The following is a 20,784-nucleotide window of genomic DNA, read 5'->3' on the forward strand; positions in this document are numbered from 1 at the left end:
GGAAGAGGTATGGGAGACTTAAGTTTTTTTTTTATTCAATATTTTATTTTATTTTAATTTTTTATTAATTACACTTTATTCATTTTGTATCCCCCCATAAGCCCCTCCCTCCTCCCCTCCTGATCCCACCCTCCCTCCCCTTTCTGCATGCATGCCACTCCCCAAGTCCACTGATAGGGGAGGTTCTCCTCTTCTTTCTGATCTTAGTCTATCAGTTCTCATCAAAAGTGGCTGCATTGTCCTCTACTGTGGCCTGATAAGGCTGCTCCCCCTTCAGGGGGAAGTGATCAACGAGCAGGCCAATCAGATTATGTCAGAGGCAGTCCCTCTTCCCATTACTATGTAACCCACTTGGACACTGAACTGCCATGGGCTACACCTGTGCAGGGGTTCCAGGTCATCTCCACCAATAGTCCTTGGTTGGAGTATGAGTCTCTGGGAAGTTCCCTGTGTTCAAATTATCTTGTTCTGTTGCTCTGCTTGTGGAGTTCCCGTTCCCTCCAGCTCTTACTATTTCCCACTTCTTACATAGAATTCCATTCACTCTGCCCATCAGTTGGCCATCAGGCTCAGCATCTGCTTTGACAGTCTATACTGCAGAAGCTTTCAGAGGCCCTCTGTGGCAGGTTTCAAGGTTGTTTCCTGTTTTCTTCTGGCTTTCAGAGGCCCTCTGTAGCAGGTTCCGAGGTTGTTTCCTATTTTCTTTTTCTTCTGATGTCCATCCTCTTTGCCTTTCAGGATGGGGATTGAACATTTTAGTTAGGGTCCTCTCTTTTGCTTAGTTTGTTTAGATGTACAGATTTTAGTGGGTTTATTCTATATTGTATGTTTATATGAGTGAGTATATACCATGCATGTCTTTTTGCTTCTGGGACAACTCACTCAGGATGATCCTTTCCAGGTCCCACCATTTACCTGCAAATTTCATGATTTCCTTATTTTTCATTGCTGAGTAATACTCCATTGTATAGATGTACCACAGTTTCTGCATCCATTCTTCAGTTGAGGGGCATCTGGGTTGTTTCCAGCTTCTGGCTATTACAAATAAAGCTGCTACAAACATGGTTGAGCAAATGTCCTTTTTGTGTACTTGAGCCTCTTTTGGGTATATGCCTAGGAGTGGTATGGCTGGATCTTGAGGAAGCGCTATTCCTAGTTGTCTGAGAAAGCGCCAGATTGATTTCCAGAGTGGTTGTACCAGTTTACATTTTATTTTATTTTATTATTTTATTTTATTTTATGTATTATTTTATGTGCATTGGTGTGAGGGTGTTAGGCTACCTGGAACTGGAATTATAGACAGTTGTGAGCTGCCATGTAGGTGCTGGGAATTGAACTTGGGTTCTTTTGGAAGAGCAGCCAGTGCTCTCAACTACTGAGCCATCTCTCCAGCCCCTGGGAGACTAAGTTTTAAACTATTTCATCCTCACTGGTCTGACTCCTCATATTGTTTGTTATCCCAGCTGTGGTTTTAGCAACTCTCCTAGCATATTACCCACTTTTTGAGCTCTTCTACCTCTGGCATACAAAGCTTGCATGTACTTCACAACAGAGCTTTCATTCATTCAGAATTTGTTGGCCTAAAAGGCAGAGGTTATCTTTTTAATAGTGGCTAGTTAGGAGTTGCTGGTCCTGGTGTGTAGGCAATAATGGAGAGCTGGTTTCAAAGTATATAGATATGTATTTTTTCTTTTTTTAAGAAAGAAAATGGCTCATTAGAAGTGACTTTTTATCAAAGGCTCTGTTACTTTGTCCTACAACTGTATTTCGTGTTTGAAAAAGAAGGGAGCCAGAGAGATTGCTCAGTGGTTAAGAATGCTGGCTTCTCTCCTAGAGGACCCATGTTCACTTATTAGCACCTATAGAATGTCTCTAAATCATGAGTAACTCAAGTCCCAGGGTGTATGATGTGTTTTCTGGCCTTCTCAGGCACCAGACATGCAAAGATATACAGGCTTATACCCTTACACATAAACAAATAAACAAAAATTTAGTGTTAATTCTTGACAACCTCTCTACAAATCTCAATTTTAGTTGTAATGGGTATTTAGAATCAAAGACAGGAGGAAAAGGAGTGTAGCGAGGAAACACTGAGCCAAGTAAGACTGGAAACCAGCAGGCAAACCCCAAATCATACAGTTCCATGTCTGCTGTTAAAGAGTTTATTAGATGGCTCTTCTATTCCAGCTTTACTGCCTGCAACACACTTCTCTCTCTTGGGTTGATTCTACCTCCTGCTAGAAGTTTTCTTTGGTAATCCAGGTTTTACCTTCATACTGTGTCCTCTCTGGGCCTCCATGCATGGACCGCTCTGCCACATGCCTGGCTTCAGTGACTTTTCTTAACAATGGAGGAAGATACCACATGCCTGTTCCTATATCCTTCTTGACTCTAAATCCAGAACCACATGGCTGTGAGTTCTGTTGCTAGTTGGGTCTGAAACCTGGGCCTCTCCTTGAATTACATTTGCATAAGATTTCTGTTGTTTTAGACCTAGGAAATTCCTCAGCCTTTACTCATACACATTTTGAAGGATTATTTGGGTGTATTGTGCCTTGATGGTACTACTCCCTTTATTCTATTTAGCATCAAGCTTTACATTAAACTTTTTAATCACCTTGAGCATAAGATTTGGCTCCAATACATTTTGCACTGTTCTTTTTCTCCTTAAACTAGAGCTCTGAACTTTTCTTTACTCCATACGGTCCTTTTCATTATAGATTTGCATAAGAATAATCAACAATAACCACTTGACACAGTCAATACTAAGTTGCCTCAAAATCTCCTCTGTGAAAGCCGTTAATCCCAAACTTCAATCCAGCCCCAGACTTTTAGGACAAGGACAAAAAGCAACCACATTTTTTTTTACCCCAAAATATCATAAGCATTGTTTCTAGGCCAGTCAATAATATTCTTCTGGATCCCCACAGTCCATATTGCCCTCAGCACCACTGACTTCCATGCTACTAGCAGGATATCCCACTAAGCGCTGCTTAAAGCATTCAGCTGCTTTTCTAGCCCAAAGTCCCAATGTCTTCCATATTCTTCCAGTAAATAGTATACTCAGCCTGTCACAGCAGTTTGCCACTCTGCCCGGTGCCAACTTCCATCTTAATTACTGTTCTATTGCTGTGAAGAGACACCATGACCACGGAAACTCTGAAATAATAAAAGAAAGCATTTAATTGGTGGCTTGGTTAGTCTATCATCACCATGGTAGGAAGCAGAAAGGCTTGGTGCTGAGAGAATTACAGGCAGCAGCAGGCAGAGAGAGGGAAACTGGGTCTGGTGTGGGCTTTTGAAAGCCAATTACCAGTGACACAGCTCCTCCAACAGGGCCACACCTACTCCAACAAGGCTGTATCTCCTAATCCTTCTCAAGTAGTTCCAAACCATAGCAACTAAGCATTCAGATATTTGGGTTTATGGAGTCCATTCTCACAACAGGGTTCCAAGTAGATCTTCATCAAACTGTGAACATCAGAACAACTGCAGATTTGGATGTCATGGAAGTGATATCTCAAAAGAAATAAATATGTTGGCTCTGCTATGGTAGGTTTTAAAGACTTATCTCAGGCTCATAGATAAAATAACTCCCTCATCTCTGGGACATTTTCATCATAGTCTAGTTAGGGCATGGCATAGGATTCACCAAGTGGGGGAGGTTTGATATCTACCACATGACTGTTTTTTAATCTTTCAATAATTTTAAAATGCGTATTTGTGATTTACACAAGTTAGTTAATTTATTTTTTATTTTTTTAAAAATATATTTATCCTGAATCCTTAAGTCTTCTTGGACTGTTGAAAGCTTCTATTTATTTATTTTAAAAGATTTATTTCCCCTTTTTTTTTTTTTTTTTTTTTTTTTTTTACTGTGTTTCTTTCCTATTTTGTCCTACAAGGAGTTTTTCTCTTATTGTTTTACTGTTTTAATTCAAGGTAGCAAAGGGAAGTTAGGGTAGGTTTTAGAGTCAGAAAGCTTGGGTTCAAATTCCAACTGTTACCTTGAACATGTTAGTTAACTCAGCTATTAGCCTGAGTTACTATTCTCTTTAAAGTGGGGGTAGAAACAGGATACCTTTGAGGGATTTTTGGAAGATTTAAATGAAATGATTCTTGAGATACTTGGAAAAGAACATTCAACACTCAGTGACCTTTAGTCCTTAGTAATTTTACTAATGCTAATTGTATTACTTAATTGTGTGTGTGTGACAAAATTTCTTGACAAAGCAACTTAAGGAAAGAAGAAACGGTTTATTTTGGCTCAGTCTGAGAGTAAAGTGTGTCAGGGGCAGGTGTGGTGGTTAGAGTGTGAAGACGCTGGTCACATTGTATCCCGGGAAGAAGCAGAGACTACTTGTACTCAGTGTACTTCCTCCTTCTTATCTCCTGCAAGACCCCAGCCCATGGAATGCTGCTTCATGGGTTCAGGATGAGTCCTCCCAAGTTATTTAACCTAACCTTGATCATTTTTCACAGGTGTGCCCGGAAGCTTGTCTCTTAGTGTTCCTAGATCCTGTCAAGTTGACAGCCAATATTACCATCATAACCATTATGCTAATATAATTTTTGTTGCTTAAGCCATTGCCTCAGTATAGATGACAGACAGTCACCTCTGAGTGTGATATTCCTTCCACACTTCAGCCTACATTTGCAGCTGTGTTTCAGTCATTTCCTCCAAAATACCTCAAATGCAACATGTAAGTTCTAGATTTATTATTTCTTATCCAACTTATTCTATTTTGTTCTCCCAATTTCTGTTCATAGTGTCATAATATAATTTTTGCAGTCTCTTAATTTTGAATTAATTTTAGGTTCTTTTCTTGTCCTAAGGAAAAATCATAACTGTGCATGGATTTAATGCAGAGATATTGCAGATATATGTGTGTATGTATGTATGTATGTATGTATGTATATATATATGTATGTATGCATATATATGTATGTATGTATATTTGGTTTTTTGAGACAGGGTTTCTCTGTATAATCCTGGTTGTCCTGGAACTCACTTTGTAGACCAGGCTGGCCTCAAACTCACACAGATCTACCTGCCTCTGCCTCCTGAGTGCTGGGATTAAAGGTGTGCACCACCACTACCCTACAAGAGGTATTGCTTATGATTATAAAGAGCTAAGAATGGACATTGACTAAGTAAATTATCTCACATGTATATAATGGAGTTCTCTCTAACTTAAAGTTATGTAGAATAATATTCAATATCATAAAAATACTATTGCCAAATTGAATTTTAGCATTTATATATTCTATTTTGCGTTTTAGAAGTAAATGGGGACATAAAAAATGAACAGATAAGCAAGCACTCAGAACATTTTATTGTGGTTATTCTGCTGCATAGGATTAAAGGGACGATTTTCATATTTATTCTTTTTTCATAATTTTTTAAAAAGTAGACATATGCTGCTTCCATATGTGGAAAAAAGGTTCATTATCTCAAGCGAGATAAATTATATCTCAAATTTTTGAGGGAACTGTACTTTCCTGAACTTTTAAATGATAAAAAATAGTGCTGGTATATAGTAGACAGTGTTCATTGAATGTTGAAGTAGTGTTATCTTTTTATGCAATTTTAGAATAACTTTAATATATTTAAGAGTATTTAAGGCTTCAAGAAACTTCTACTTATATAGGTCTTTGCAAAGTATTCCTTTTTTGGATGGGGGAGAAAAATTTTTGATAAACACAAAAGAAACCCACCTGGCCACAATGGCTGTTTTTAATAATTCATAACTTACCATTTCAGAGGATAATGTGGCAAAAGGGGGAACACATGGAACCGACTCATCAAAAAATATATTTCCTGTTGAAAAATGGACTCAAAAGAATGAATCAAATGGTCATCATTTTAGAAATACAACCAGTTTTCTTCATACTTCATCAGAAGGCTCAGAAGAGGACCAGGTAATTGTGTCTTATATTTATAGAAACAACTTGAAGAAGAAAGCATTCTTCCTAGAAAAGAGGCCATTCAAACAGCACTCTGTTGAGAATTAAGTCATTATGTGCCAGTGTTTGATTATCCTTAATTTTTTGTAAAAACTTCATGAAATTATATATTTTACTTTTTAACAAGAGTTCCCTTTTCTACTTCTTTATATAAAATGGGCTTACTTTTACTTTTCCTAAACTTAGACTTCACATTTAGACGTAAAGCAGAAGCCATTACCTTACTTTTTCTAAGATTTGGTTCCTAGATATTAAATGCTGGCCTCTAATCATCAAGACTTTATTGGCACTATTCATCGACTCCTCTTTGGCTGTTGTTTCATTATCAATGAGTGGTAATTCATAGTGTTCTCTTTTTAAGCCATTTGAGTTTCCATTAGTTTTCTAAAGTCAATTGAGTTTCTGTTTCTGCTTTGCAATGTTGCACGCGATATTAAGGACAGAATCACTTGAGACTTTGATTTTATAAGGGGTCAAAAGTCTCTGTGATAGAAATATGTTTGTATAGAACAGAGGTTTATAACCCCTTTTCTCAGTTTGGTGCTGCTGATGACTGAGTTATGAGCTGTTTTTCATAAAGGATTTGTACTCTACAGGTGTGAGATATATTAAATATAGAGAGGCCTAGAATTGTTAAGTTGCCTTGTCTTCTCGTAGCTTGAAAACACTGAAGTTGCAGTCTCTGATTTGTGCATTCAAATCAGAGGGGCGCTGCCTAGGAGGCAGATCATCTGTCTGTTTTATATACAAGCATGCTGGGTTAAGTTATCTGCTCTATGTTGGATGAGACTAGGGTACCAGAATCGCAGTTGGACTTGCTGAAACCTAGCCCCTCACCACTGCTATAGCTTAGAAAATCTGGTCTTTCATATCTAGGTAGGAACAGAAACCATTATTTCCTGTCTGTGTGTCCTTACTGTTTTCAGATAGTGATTGACGAAGGCCAGAAAGTTAGCAGCTCCTTTCAAGGTGATATGAACCGGGCTGGAAAGGTGAAGGTAAGGCCCAATTTAGTTGTCTACTTTGGGAAGAACACACAACAAACAAATGAACTCTATTAGCAACTTTTCTGTTACTGTGATGAATCACCACGACCAAGGTAACTTTGAAAGAAAGAACATATTTGAGCTTATGGTTCCAGAAGGATAAAAGTCCCCAAAGTGGGGAGGCATAATTACAAGTAGCAGGCAGCAGGAAGCCCAGAACTCAAATCATCAACCACAAGCAGGAAACAGAAAAAACAAAAAAACAAAACAAAACAAAAAACCAAACCACAGCTTTTTACTCACAAAGCCCACTTCCAGTGACAAACTTCTAGCAAGGCCTCACCTCCTGAATCCCATTACTTACCCATTGGACACAAAATATTCAATTACTAGAGCCTATGGGAGACAGACAGCTCATATTCAAACTACCTTACAAACCAATATACAAACACTAGACTCTTGCTTTCCTTTGTATGCAACTGGAGGACTCACCAGATTTTATCCTTGAAAGGTTTTCTCTTTTAAATCAGCGTTGGAGTATCTTGAATTGTTTGTGCTTGACTGGGCGCTGGGTCTTTCCTCCTTAAAGTTTAACAAATGGAAAGGGCATTTTAGCATAATCATTCAAAAAAAAAAGATGCCATAATGTAAGTGGTTCTCAAATTCTAATATTGAAACTGTCCTATGAAAGGTGAATTTTGCTTTTGGGTTTACATGCCAAGTAATGGTGCAGTTACAAGCTCACAAGCATGGACACTACCATTTGAACTTTCTACGGGGCCAGCATGGTCTGCCTACTCTACATTCAGCTCAGGACAGAAAGCCACAGCCTTCTTTGCTTTGCAGCTAAGGAACCTCAGTTTGTAATTTTAAGGTATTTTGTTAAGTCTCTGTTTAGGTTGTGAGTGTCAAGTGGACTGTGACCTTTACTACATGCCATGTGCCAGCTTTTTCTTAGTTTTTCTTATTTTAGATTTTTCTTATTTTCTCTTTGATAGTCCCTTGAGATGAATTCATTTGTTAATCTAAACTGTCTTATTGTCAGTGTGTAATGGGAAGTGCTATTCTTTGTGGAATAGCTCTTTATTGAGATGTTGCTATTGGGTCTGGGAAGGTCATTTGCTGAGCTTCTTATTATTGAAGTAATTCACAGTTTTATTTGCCTGAAAGAGAGATTCCTCCCCCTCCCCCTTTTGGTTTTTTGAGACAGGGTTTCTCCGTGTAGCCTTGGCTGTCCAGGAACTCGCTCTGTAGACCAGGCTGGTTTCAAACTCAGAGATCGGTCTGTCTCTGCCTCTCTTGCCCTGCTAATCTCTTCTGTGATTTACCTGGGCAGAATGATTTTGTTTTGAATGAATATTTCTTTCCTGTTCTCTTTAGTTTCCTCTCTCTGACTCTCCAGAGTACTATAAGAAAGCATGCTATGAGCAACAGATTGTAGCTCAGCACCACCATCACTGGTTGCTTGAAAGTAAAACCCAAACCAGGAATTTGCCGTCTCCTCTGAGAGTAGTGTTAAAAATTCTGGGTCTGTAGATTTTAGTATGGTTATCCTATATTATATGACTAATATCTGCTTGTAAGTGAGTATATACCATGCATGTCTTTCTGGTTCTAGGTTACCTCACTCAGGATGATCACTTTTAGTTCCATCTATTTGCAAATTTCATGACTTCCTTGTTTTTAATAGCTGAGTAGTATTCCATTGTGTAAATGTACCACAATTTCTTCATCCATTCTTCAGTTAAGGGACATCTAGGTTATTTCCAGATTCTGTCTGTTACAAATAAAGCTGCTATGAGCATAGTTGAGCAAATGTCCTTGTTAAATGAAATCTACAGACCTAAAGAAGCTAAACAAGGACTGCCCTAGGGAAGATACTTAATTCTCATTAGGAATGGCAAACAGGATAAACACCAGAAGTGTTTGAAGAGAGGGAACAGGAAGGGAGCCTATCATAGATTCCCTCAGAAAGGCTCCACCCAACAGAGGATGGAAGCAGATGCAGAGACTCATAGCTAAACTTTGGGCAGAGTGCATGGAGTCTAATAGATGAAGTCAGGGGTTGGGGGATAGAAGGACCTGGAGGGGACAGGAGCTCCACAACGGGAGCAGCAAAGTCAAAATATCTGGGCCCAGGGAGCCCTGCAGAGACTGAGGCATCAACCAAGGACTATGTGTGGAGAAGACCTAGACCCTCTGCTCAGAAGTAGCCTATAGGCAGCTCAGTCTCCATGTATGTTCCCGAGTAAGGGGAGCAGGGGCTGTCTCTGCCATAAACTCGGTTGCCTGCTTTTTCAACACTTCTTCCTGGAGGTTTGGCCTTGCCAAGCCACACAGGAAGAGGATCCAGGCAGTCCTGATGAGACTTGATAAGCTGGACTCAGATGTCAGGGGAGAGAGCTCCCCCTTTCAGGGGGGGATGGGAGAAAAAAGGAGGGGCCAGGAGGAGATGAGGGAGGGGGCTACAATTGGGATGTAAAATGAATAAGTTGTAAACAATAAAAAGAATATATAAAGAAAAAAATAATTCTGGGAAGAAAATTTGGAACAGAGTCCCTTATAAGAAACCTCCCAACCTGCATCCCCTCCACTGTAGAGAACAGAGGGCAGTTGTAAAGGCCTGGACTTGCAGATGGCCAGCTCCCTTCACTTGGGAAGCATACAGCTGCTTTGAATGGGGCCCTGAGAGCTCCAAGGGAAGTAGATCCGGCCTTCAGCTGAGTGCTGTGTGTGTGGGTCCGCAATTGTACTGCCTTTCTTCATGTCTGATATATACAAGATTATCTTCATCTTCTTGTAGGTAGACAACTTCATAGACTTAGAGGCTCTGGAGTCGGAGGAAGAGAGTAAGTCGCGGATGAACCAGGGTATGTGCTCTCTTTTCCAAATGTGACCTCTTTCTAGAAATTACAAGTGATTTTTGTTGCTTTGTTATTTTAAGCAATCCTTACCTTCTCTCTTGATGAAAAAAAAAAAAAAAAACCCTGAAGTTGTAAAATTTCTTTTTGAAAAGCAAAAACTTTTGCTCAATTGGTCAAAGCCTTTGAACCCTTTGGTTTAAGTGACATAGTGCTGTCACTTTGCTTCTCCCAAATTCAGAATAAATTAGACTATTAAATAATTGCATCACACACAGCTCTTATACAGTGATTGCCTTATTTCCCAGAACAGTAGTTATGTAAGCTGATATTATTTTAAAGAAAAATGTAAAAGCAATTGGCCATAAAAATCATAAAAATATAAAGATTGATCATAAAGTAAACAATAATATGCAGAATTTTATCTTTAAAATTTATGAAATATGTAAATGAGCATATAAATGCTTTTTTAAAGTCCTTTTCCCAATCCAGTGAAAGAGGCTCTATATTAATCTGTTGGTGTTCATATGGAGGATTGCTTTCTTTCCTGGTTAGCATTTTTGTATAGGCACAGGTATATTTCTTCAAGGGACGTTTGGAGTTTGGGCTGGGGGGATATAGTTCAACTGATGGAGTGTTGCCCAGAATGCATGAAGTCCTGTTGTTTGTCCTCAGCCAACATTAAAACTGGTGTGGTGGCACATGGGGTAATATTAGCACACGAGGATCAGAAATTCAGGTCATCCTTGACTACATATCCAGTTTGAGGCTAGTCTGGGCCTCATGAGAATCTGTCTCCAAAAGAAGCAAGCCAACAATGACAATAGGAGCAACAGAAAACCCTGGCTCTTTATTGGATGTGAGAGGACATCTTGAAGTTGATCTTTTCCTGTTGTCACACTGCTTAGTCATAACTCACATTATTGCTATTGTTGGGAGAAGAGGTTTCCTTGCAACCAGATTGGCATTAAAGTGGCTGTGGAAAATTGATCTGGGGTAGTAACTGCTTGGCACTTGATAGTGTAGGTCCCTGCCCTAGCTTTTTGGGTTACTTGAGTTGGTAAGGCTTTGGGAATTTAACACAATGAAAATGTTTATTCTGCTTCTGAATGCCATAGTGCTCCATTGGAGGTATTGTTCCATAAGTACCTTTTAGCCGGAAGACTGGAAGACTTGGAAGTTATGCATTGCAGCGTGATCAGAGATTGAGAGAAATCACATCCTTCAGGGAACACTGCTGACTTCATATCACAGTGACTCTGAGTTTTTGTAAGACCTGCTTAAGGGAGAGCCAAGGATGGTTAAGCGAATGTTTTGGTTGATTTTGGAGAGTGAAATTTGCTTTTAAAAAATGCAGATCCCTGTACCTTACTCCTGTAAGAAAATCTAATTCACTAGTTCTTTGGTGGCATCCCATGAGCTAAATTTTAACGATTCTGATTCTGCTATTGTTTGAGGTTGATACTTTAGGCTACTGGATCTTGTCTCTATATAAAACATTTATAAGATAAAATCAGTTTTATAGGTGAGCAGAAGGGTGCCTGTGTTAGGCATTTTTGTGACGAAGTTTCTCACTTCCTGCTAGCAGTGAGAAGGTCTGTATTTGTCTTCAGTCATTTGGCCTGCCATTCTTTGGCTTTCCCTAATAGAAACTGTGGATAGCTGAGAAGAATCTCTGTGAGTGGTGTTATTTGGCAGTTGTTATTTCCTTTAGCATTTGATAGCAGTGAGCTGTAGCCACAGACAGGAGGGAGCAGCCACACGTAGCACCCTCTAGGGTTGCAATTCTGCTACTGGCTCTGACGAGTGTGCCCCTTTGCTTTACTTGTTGGTTCAGCTATTCTTGAATAGGTCTAGGACATCAGGATCCTTATCTTTATAAGTGTTGACCTAGGGAGTTGGTATGCCTCAGGCCTTGGCAGGGCCAGTGTTGTACCTCCAGGGCCAAGGGTATCTGAGAGTCTTGAAAGCTCTCTAGAGTTCTTCAAAGCTCGTTGAAACTGACAAAAGTTTTGCTGAAGAGTGAATGTACTTCAGGAGCTGCAGTGGTCACCTGGGCTCATTGTGTAGATATTGTGTGTTTTTCTGAAGGTGTCTGTAGTGTTCAGAACAGTCAATATAAGCATCAGTGTTACCTGGCTGGCTCTTTACAAGTCCAATGCTGGAAGCTGCCAGTGCAACATAGGAAAATGGCTGTTAATTAGGGAGTCACATGGTCGGATCCCCAACATCTTTGCTTATTGCAACATTATTGCAGGGACATGATCAGGTTTGCTTATAACAAGAACCTAAACAGAGTATCACTAATGCTAATAGTGATTTGTGAACCTTTAACACTGTTTAACAGTGTTGAACACTAGGCATGTGTGTCAGAGAGAGGTGGATCCCCCTCATCTGTTTCATACTGACATAAACCAATGTGGCCAGTGTATTTAATTTTTTTTTTTTACATCTATCTTTCCTATTTATTTGTGACATTGATTTCATTAAATATTTTAAGTATGCTTCTTGGTTACCATGTTTATTTCCTTCTTTAAAATAGTGAATAAAAAAAAAAAAATCTCACCAGTATCATGTTTCCAGAAACTAGATAGCAGGAGGTCTTGTATTTGTGTGTAAACAATTGAACCAAGTCTCAGTGGACTTGAATGAAAATAGTTAAGAATGTCTCTTGTGTGAAATGACATGTGAATTGATGACTGACAGTTGATTCAGTCCGCACTGATCTATTCTAATCACAGAAAAAAACCACCAGGGTTTCCCAATTTTCATAATGTGCAATCTGGGTCACTTGAAAGGGAGAAAGAAATTAAATGTTTTGTGCCAAGGTGAATTTTAGTTTGTGGTCTAATTTGTATTGCACTTCAGGAATGTGAGCAGAAGGCAAATATTTATATCAGATGGGAAATGTGACATTTTTAAATAGGCAAGTTGCTCATATAATTTTGGCAGCTAGGAAGTTTACTGATTAGATTCTGTTGTTATTGTTTAAGCAACAGATTTGCCTGCGGCAACAAGGAAGCATGTTTTGTATTGTTTTTTCTACCATTGATTTTATTTGTTCACTGTATCCACCCTCATAAATATTCTCCAAGACTCAAGAGCACAGTTTCTTTGCAGTGTTTGCCTTATGGTTTGACAGCCGAGGAGTAGCATTTAGTCAGGTTTTAGGCAGAATGAACACAATGCAGTGATATGAGTGGCCTAAGAGTAACCTTTACTACAAGGTTTGGTACCTTGCCTTTATTTGACATCAAGTTAGCACCTTTTCCTCTTTTGAATTCAAGATAAGGTAATTAACCTGGTGACTGCCCTGCCTCAGACAAGATGGCTCAAACTGCTATACAACAAAATTATAATTTGGGATAGCTACAGTCATTACATGGAGGTCATTATAGTAGGAAGACTGTTATTTTTCTTTTGGTCTCTCAGTTTCGGTGCAGCTGGCTCCAGAGACTGGCGTTTGGAGGTCTAGTTCTTATAATCACACTTGCACAGTTTCTTTCAGTGGGTGTTTTTACACTGTAGCTCATTGTGTTGGATGAGAATGGACACTGATTTCTGCTCAACAGTTGCAGCCCTATTTGATTTTTAAAATAAAAGTATTTTTTATTGAGATTAATATAATTACATCATTTCTTCTTTCCATTTCCTTCCTCCAAATCCTCCCATATATCCCTCTTTGCTTTCTTCCAAATTCATGGCTTGTATTTTTCATTAATTATTGTTACATACATATATATATATTTCTTGATACATAAGTACAACCTGCTCAGTCTATTGTACTACTTGCATATATTTTTTCAGGGCTGACCATTTGATATTGGATAAACAATTGGTGTGCTCTTACCTAGGAAAGAAGGATTATTTATCCTGCTCTCAGCATTCTTTAATTGACTGTAGTTACTTGTGTAGGTAGGTCAAGGCTTCATGGTCTTTCCCCCATCCACTTTGGAATGTCTATTGTTGTTGTCCTTGTTCAGTTCACAGTTAGGAAATCATGTTACTGAGCTTTTATGGGCATAGCTTCTGGCATTACTAGAAGATGCAATCTCACAGCAAAGTCTCTGGTCCTCTGGCTCTTATAATCTTTTTGCATTTTGTACTGCAGTATTCTCTGAGCCTTAGGAGTATGAATGTTTTATAGAAGTAGCTGTTTTAGTTAGGATTTCTATTTCTGTGAAGAGACACCATGACCATAGCAACTCTTATAAAGGAAAACATTTAATTGGGGCTGGCTTACATATGGGGGGCATTTTTATTCAGACCACCACATTTCTACTCCCACAGGCATGTAGTTATATCATAATGCAAAATGCATTTAGTACAACCTCAAAAGTCCCCATGGTCTATCAAAGTCTCAACCCTGTTTAAAAGTACAAAGTTCCTTTTGAAATTCATAGCAATCCACTAACTGTAACCCCTGTACAATCAAAATGAAAATGCAGATCACATTCTTCCAACATACAGTGGCATAGGATACATCATTCCAAAAGGGAGCATAGTGAGGAAATACTGGACCAAAGCAAGACTGAAAACCAGCTGGGCAAAACTCCAAACTCCGCATCTTCATGTCTGATATCAAAGTGCTCTTCAGATCTCCAACTCCTTCCAGCTTTGTTGACTGTAATGCACTTCTCTCTCTTAGGCTGGTTCCACTCCTGTGAGCGTGTCTCCTTGGCAGGTATCCCATGGCTCTGGCATCTCCAACATTTTGGGGTCTCCAGGGCAATCCAGGCTTCACCTTGACAGCTTTACGAAATAGCCTTTCTAGGCATTGTGTAGGGACACCCCTGACATGTGCCTGGTCTCAGCAGCTTTCCTTAGTCATGAAGGAGGTTCCATAACCCTTTTCTTCCTGCCTCTAAAGCCAGAACCACATGGCTGAAGCTGCCAAGTTCTCCTGCATGCTGGGGCTGGACCATGGCCCCCCTTGTTCAATTACATCTTCAACCCACTTTCTGTTTTTGATAGTTTCCTTCACTGCCTAAACTTGGCTGTCCTGAAACTCAATCTCTAGAGCAGGCTAGCCTCAAACTCAGAGATTCTTCTGTCTCTGCCTCTGGAATATGAGGATTAAGGGTGTATACCACACACCTGGCTTTAAGCTTTTTTTTTTTTAATTCCTTTTTACAAATTGGAAGCTTTGATGGGTAGGATCTTGCTCTGAGGTCACCACTCCCTTTATTCCATTTAACATCAGGTTTTTTAAAAATCTGTTTAGCTCTTTGAGATCAGGACTTTGCTCCATTCCACGTTCTGGTGGCCCTTTTATCCTCAAATTGTATATTTTGTAACTTTCTTGCTCATTTTCATTATAAATCTGCATAAATGTGAACTTTAATAACCACATGACAAAGTCAATATTAGGCTGTTTTGAGATTTCCTCTGCTAATGCAAATTAATCCAAACTCTTTAGTTTAGCCGCAGGAAGATTTTTTTGGACAAGGGCATAAAGCAACCACTTCCATCAAAATATCACAAGAATGATCTGTAGGCCACATATTAACATTCTTCTCTGAAATTTTTTGGGTCAGGTCCCTACAGTTTAAATCACCCTCAGCACCATGGACTTCCATGATCCTACTAGTATGCCCCATTAATCCTTGTTTAAAGCATTCCACTGCTTTTCTAACCTTAAGTCCCAAAGTCCACATTCCTTCAAACAAAATCCTGGTCAGGCCTATTGCAGCAAAATCTCACTCTTGCTACCAACTTCTGTCCTAGTTAGGTTTTCTATTGCTGGGAAGAGACACAATGATCATGGCAACTCTTATAAATAAAAACATTTAATTGGGGGCTGGCTTATAGTTTCAGAGGTTTAGTTCACGATCATCATGGCAGGAAGCATGGTGGTCTACAGGTAGACATGGTGCTGGAGAAGATGCTGAGAATTCTATATTTGATCCACAGGCAGCAGAAGTGAAAGTGACATTGGCCAGGCTTGAGCTTTTGAGACCTCAAAGCCTACCCCATGTGGCACACCTCCTCCAACAAGCCACACTTTCTCCAACAAGGACACCCTTCCTATTAGTGCCACTTCCTATGGGCTTATGGGGGCCATTTTTGTTTAAATAACCACAGTATCCAATGAGACGTGGCTCCACAGTTCTGCAGTTTGATTGGTTATGGTTTTCTGTAATGGTCTCCGTCTGGTGCAAAGATTCCTGGATGAAAGGTGAGGACTTCACTTAGTGGGCTAGACAATGGAGAAAGATGTGGAGGGTCTGCCTGTGTTGAGAACTTGGAGCCCTTGTTGATTTTTATTTTCAATTTCTTCAGCACTTGTAGTTACTTGTGGTTATTTTGACTGTGTACATGCAAATGAGGACATTGGTCACTTAAAAAAAGACCTTGTTTTATCTGCAACATTAAGCAAGTTTAAGGAGCCTATAAATGACTAGTGATTTTTACTCAACAAATATTTAAAAACTGTATCTTATTCCTGGAACATAGTTGAAACTAAAACATCAGACTTTTGTTCTCAGGTGATTAATAGTTTATTGGAAGAATTAGGTATTAACCATAGAATTACACATATATCATATATAGCTAACTAGGGTTGATTTTAGGAGGAACAGGGTAAAATTTCCTTGAAATAGTTTCATGGTTACTGGTCATTTTCTAAGTTCTCTTTACTGTATCTCCACAGTTTTCATGATAATGATACTTAACTAACAATAAGATACAAGCTATGTGAATATTTCCACATGATTGTAAATGGTACCTTGCAGAAGCAGTCTATATGAACAGTGGCTTATTTTTCTCCTTAAAAAAAAGATGCATTACAAAAAGGTTTCTTTTTCTAGTTGAAATTGTTAAAGTCACATGACAGGAGGTTGTTCTGAGAGCTGGCTTATGTACACGACTGTCATATAAGCATAACCTTCACATTGGTACAATTTTAGCCAAAGTGCAACCACTAAGTTGAAATGTTCTGCTTTGCTCCTCTGAGAAGAGACAAATTTCCCAAGTAGGTGAGTTTCAGTTGTCTCGGTTCTAAAATTTTTTAAATTAAATTTTTATTTTCTATATTAATTACAGTTTTTAAACTTTGTATCCCAGCTGTAGCCCCCTCCCTCATTCCTTCCCATTCACACCCTCCCTCCCTCCCTCATCTCCTCCCTGCCTCTCTCTAAGTCCACTGATAGGGGAGGTCCTCCTCCCCTTCCCTCTGACCCTAGCTTATCAGGTCTCATCAGGACTGGCTGCAATGTCCTCCTCTGTGACCTAGCAAGGCTGCTCCTCCCTTGGTGGGGTAGGAGGAGGTCAAACAGCCAGCCACTGAGTTCATGTTAGTTAGAGATAGTCCCTGGAATAGGGCTTTTAATAAACCTTTTCCTCCATGATTTCTTTTCACAGAAGGAAATATTATGCAGTTCTAGGTATATGCACATAAAAAAGCTACGCAAGTCACAAAGACGTTTGGTATACATATAGCTTTACCATTTATTAAAGATAAGACAAATTTGCATATTATGGTTCCGTAAGAGCTGGAAACCGTACATATAAGGAAAACAGTGTACTTCATAATATCTGGTAGTCTGAAGTCTCAGCTGAGGTGTTTGGAGAAGTGTTCAAGTGGACTGTGGGGTTAAGATCAACCAATGCTCTTAGCCACCGAATCATCTGTGCAGCCCCTGCTGTAATGTTTTAAAGCCTTTCACTCCTTGACTTCATAGGGTCTGCTTGCAAACTAGTAAAAATGCCTTGAGTTGAAAAGCCACTATGACCCTTAGACTTATTTCTCAACTCTTTCCCTTTTGGGTGGATCTTGACCCCTCAAGATCTACTCTGATCTAGAAGACTTCCAATGCTTTCAAATAGTTGAGTTTTAAACTTTATCTGGGATTTCTAGTTTTCTCAGAGTGAGATTTGGATTGATACTAGATAGAACAGTGGATCCTTGAAGATGTCCCTGGAAAACTCTGAGGACCCCTCATCAGATTTGTTGATATTTTCACTGAAGTTATGAAAGCAATGTTTGGAAGGGTACCTCAATGTGAACCGAGGTGTGGCACCAAACTGTACTATAGCTATACTTTATAATTTATTGTCAGTTTTCAGTTTGAATTGAAGAATATCCTTGGTATAGGATTGAGAACCATTATGTTTACCAAATCTCTAAAATTTATTTATTTATTTTTATGTGTATGGTGTTTTACTTCCATGTATATTTGGGTGTCACATGCATGCAGTACCCATGGAGATCAGAAGCAGGCATCAGATTCTTCAGAACTGGAGCCACAGATGGTTCAAATAGCCATGTGGGTGCTAGGTATCAATCTCAGGCCTCTGAAAGAGCAGCCAATGTTCTTTACTGTTCAGCCATCTCCGTAGCCCCTAGATCATTCACTTTTAAGTGTTATTTATTAGCTTTTGTGGTTATAGCCTTTGAGTTATTGATTAGTGACTAAATATTGATAGATAAATGACACGTATTTTGTTTCTACTGATCGAGGTATTGAAGCAGAGGCTGAGACTCATATCCAAACTTTGGGCAGAATGCAGGGAATCTTATGAAAGAAGGAGGAGATAGAAAGACCTGGAGGGGACAGGAGCTTGAAACAGAGCTAAAAAAAAAAAAAACCCCTGAGCCCTGGGGGCCCTGCAGAGACTGATACCCCATCCAAGGACAATGCATGCAGAGGACCTAAAACCCCTGCTCAGAGGTAGCCCATACACTCAGTATCCAAGTGGGGTCCCTAATAAGTGGAACAGGGGCTTTCTCTGGCATGAACTCAGTAACAGGCCTTCTGATCACCTCCCCCTGGGGGGGGAGGGTGCAGTCTTGCCAGGCCACAGAGGAAGACAATGTAGCCAGTCCTGATGAGACCTGATAGACTAGAGTCAAATAGAAGGGGTGGAGGACCTCCTCTATCAATGGACTAGGGGAGGGGCATAAAGGGAGAAGAGGGAGGATTGGAAGGAGATGAGGGAAGGGGACACAGCCAGGATACAAATTAAATAAATTGTAATAAATGATAATAATAAAAAAGAAAAAAGCAGTAAATCAATAAAAAAGATTTAAACAGTGGAAAAAAAAAAAGAAAAAGAAAAAAGAAACCCCTAATGTGTCCTTGAGAAAGAGAACTGACCAACCACAAACAGCTTTGACAATCAGCCACAAGATTTACTTTGGGAAGCTGCCCTGCTCCTAAAGTGCATTCCAGCTTTCGAGGACATTCAAAATGTAGCTGTTGGGTTGTGTGAGAGGCAATAAATAAGATATGAGTCCTAAAACACTGTAGATTTAGAGTGTTAAAAGGCTACTTCAGATAATCCGTTCATCCTCATCAGTTATTATTATTTCCCCGACCTCCAAGAAATATAAGTATTTATTTATTTTTATTTATTACTTATTACAGTTTATTCACTTAATATAAATATTTAGACAAATAACTGTGAGATGGCTAGAAGACAGGAGTAGTTTTCTCTCCTAACAGATGTCTTACCAGGCTCTTTTGTCAGTGTTGTTTTACCTTTTATAGCTCTGTAATGCTTAGAGATAGAACAATTCAATTTTGTTTTTGATTTGACTCATTTTGATTTTATATGTGGAAAATGTATCCCTATAATAACCTTCGGTTTTGAGAGGGTGGACTATGCTTGCCTTACATCACCCACAGAGGCTAACTGGTACACGAGCTCTTGATAGTTGCTGCTCAGTTGAAATTTATAATGCAGGAAGTTCATTTTCTGCTTCCAAGTATTGGTTGAGAATTTACCATGCGCAAGGTGCTGTGCTAGCTCCCGACAGTATGCATTCTTGAATTTTATCTTCACCCCAGAGAGGAGATGACAGCAATTTAAGATGCTGAGGATGTGGAGTTGTTTTGTTTTGAAATAATTGTTCCCATGGCAGTAGAATTATTATAAAAGAAATCAATTTTTTTTGTTGCTGTTGAAAATCTTGCCTCTGAAGAAAACAGATTAGAGCTCTAAAGCTTCAATAGAGGGCCCTCACATACGTCCTGCTTGCCACACCTTTCGTCAGATAGAACCATAGTCTTAAATATAAGCTTGGAGAACAGAATTGATTCTGATTTCACATTAGAGCTAGTGTTCGCGCCAGCAGCCAGCTGGCCAGATAGATGTTCTTCACACTGAGAGGCCTAAGCCTTGGCTTTAGTGCTTTTGGCAGGCCCTCGCCAGCCTTGGATCTAACCTAGGTTTTTCCATGAGGGAGCTCAGTGCAGGAGGCCAGTTTCTCTCCCAGTGTTAATGAGTTTAAACGGGTTACTTTCTGGGCATCACATGTTTGGAAACTGTACTTAGTGTTGCCTACGACACTCAGGAGCTACAGGTGCTGTAGCTTGGACATTCCACATAATGAAGCAAAATTGAGCATGTAGTAAAATGTTCATTAAAAAATGTATAATGTTACATTGGTTGAGGTCCAGGCTCTTGGGGAGGTATGCTGACTCTGCCTTTCTAACCGTGGGATCCCGAGTGAGGTCTCTCTCCGTGTGTAGAGCTCATTGCCTAGAACACAGAAAACAGTAAGAGCTGTTGAGAGGATTAGCCATACTGGTTCTTGTAAAACACTGGACACATCAGTGTCTGTTGTTATTATGCCAGTTAATGAGATGATGTTCTAAAATTCCAATAATTGAGCTCAGTAGAACTCTCTTCACTGTCTCCCCACAACAGTTCCCAGTTTCCAGATTACCTGACACTATGTTCTGTTTGTTAACAATTAAAAAAAGAGCCGTGATTTATTTTTGTGAGTGTGATGTCTTGGGGCGGGGGGTGAAAGACTTGTTTCAGGATAGTCTCAGTTTTTGAATATCAGGCCTGCACAGTTATTTTCCCATATATACTGCCACTGCCATTAGCCCAGATATGACTGTTGCTAATTAATCACTTCCACTGAGAACTTAATGAGTGGCTTAATTAGGATCATCCTTGAGTAGCAGGCAGTAGCACCCTGTGCCAGTTCCAAGTCACTGGCTGGCTCTCACTAGCTC

At 39.5% G+C, this 20,784-nt stretch overlaps 1 protein-coding gene across 2 annotated transcripts in view; it reads left to right on the forward strand.

Annotated features, from left to right (window-relative positions):
• The window catches only part of Iftap (intraflagellar transport associated protein), a 67,299-nt gene that overhangs the window by 36,523 nt on the left and 9,992 nt on the right, over nucleotides 1-20,784 (forward strand). For both annotated transcript variants that reach the window (XM_055604288.1, XM_055604280.1), the window contains 3 exons: nucleotides 5,765-5,922; nucleotides 6,894-6,965; nucleotides 9,757-9,823. In XM_055604288.1, coding sequence (XP_055460263.1) covers nucleotides 5,765-5,922; nucleotides 6,894-6,965; nucleotides 9,757-9,823 — 297 coding nt within the window. The remainder of the gene's footprint in view (nucleotides 1-5,764; nucleotides 5,923-6,893; nucleotides 6,966-9,756; nucleotides 9,824-20,784) is intronic.

This window comes from Psammomys obesus, unplaced genomic scaffold (genome assembly GCF_907164565.1).
Source record: "Psammomys obesus unplaced genomic scaffold, mPsaObe1.curated_primary_1811, whole genome shotgun sequence".
Classification (NCBI taxonomy): Eukaryota; Metazoa; Chordata; class Mammalia; order Rodentia; family Muridae; genus Psammomys; species Psammomys obesus.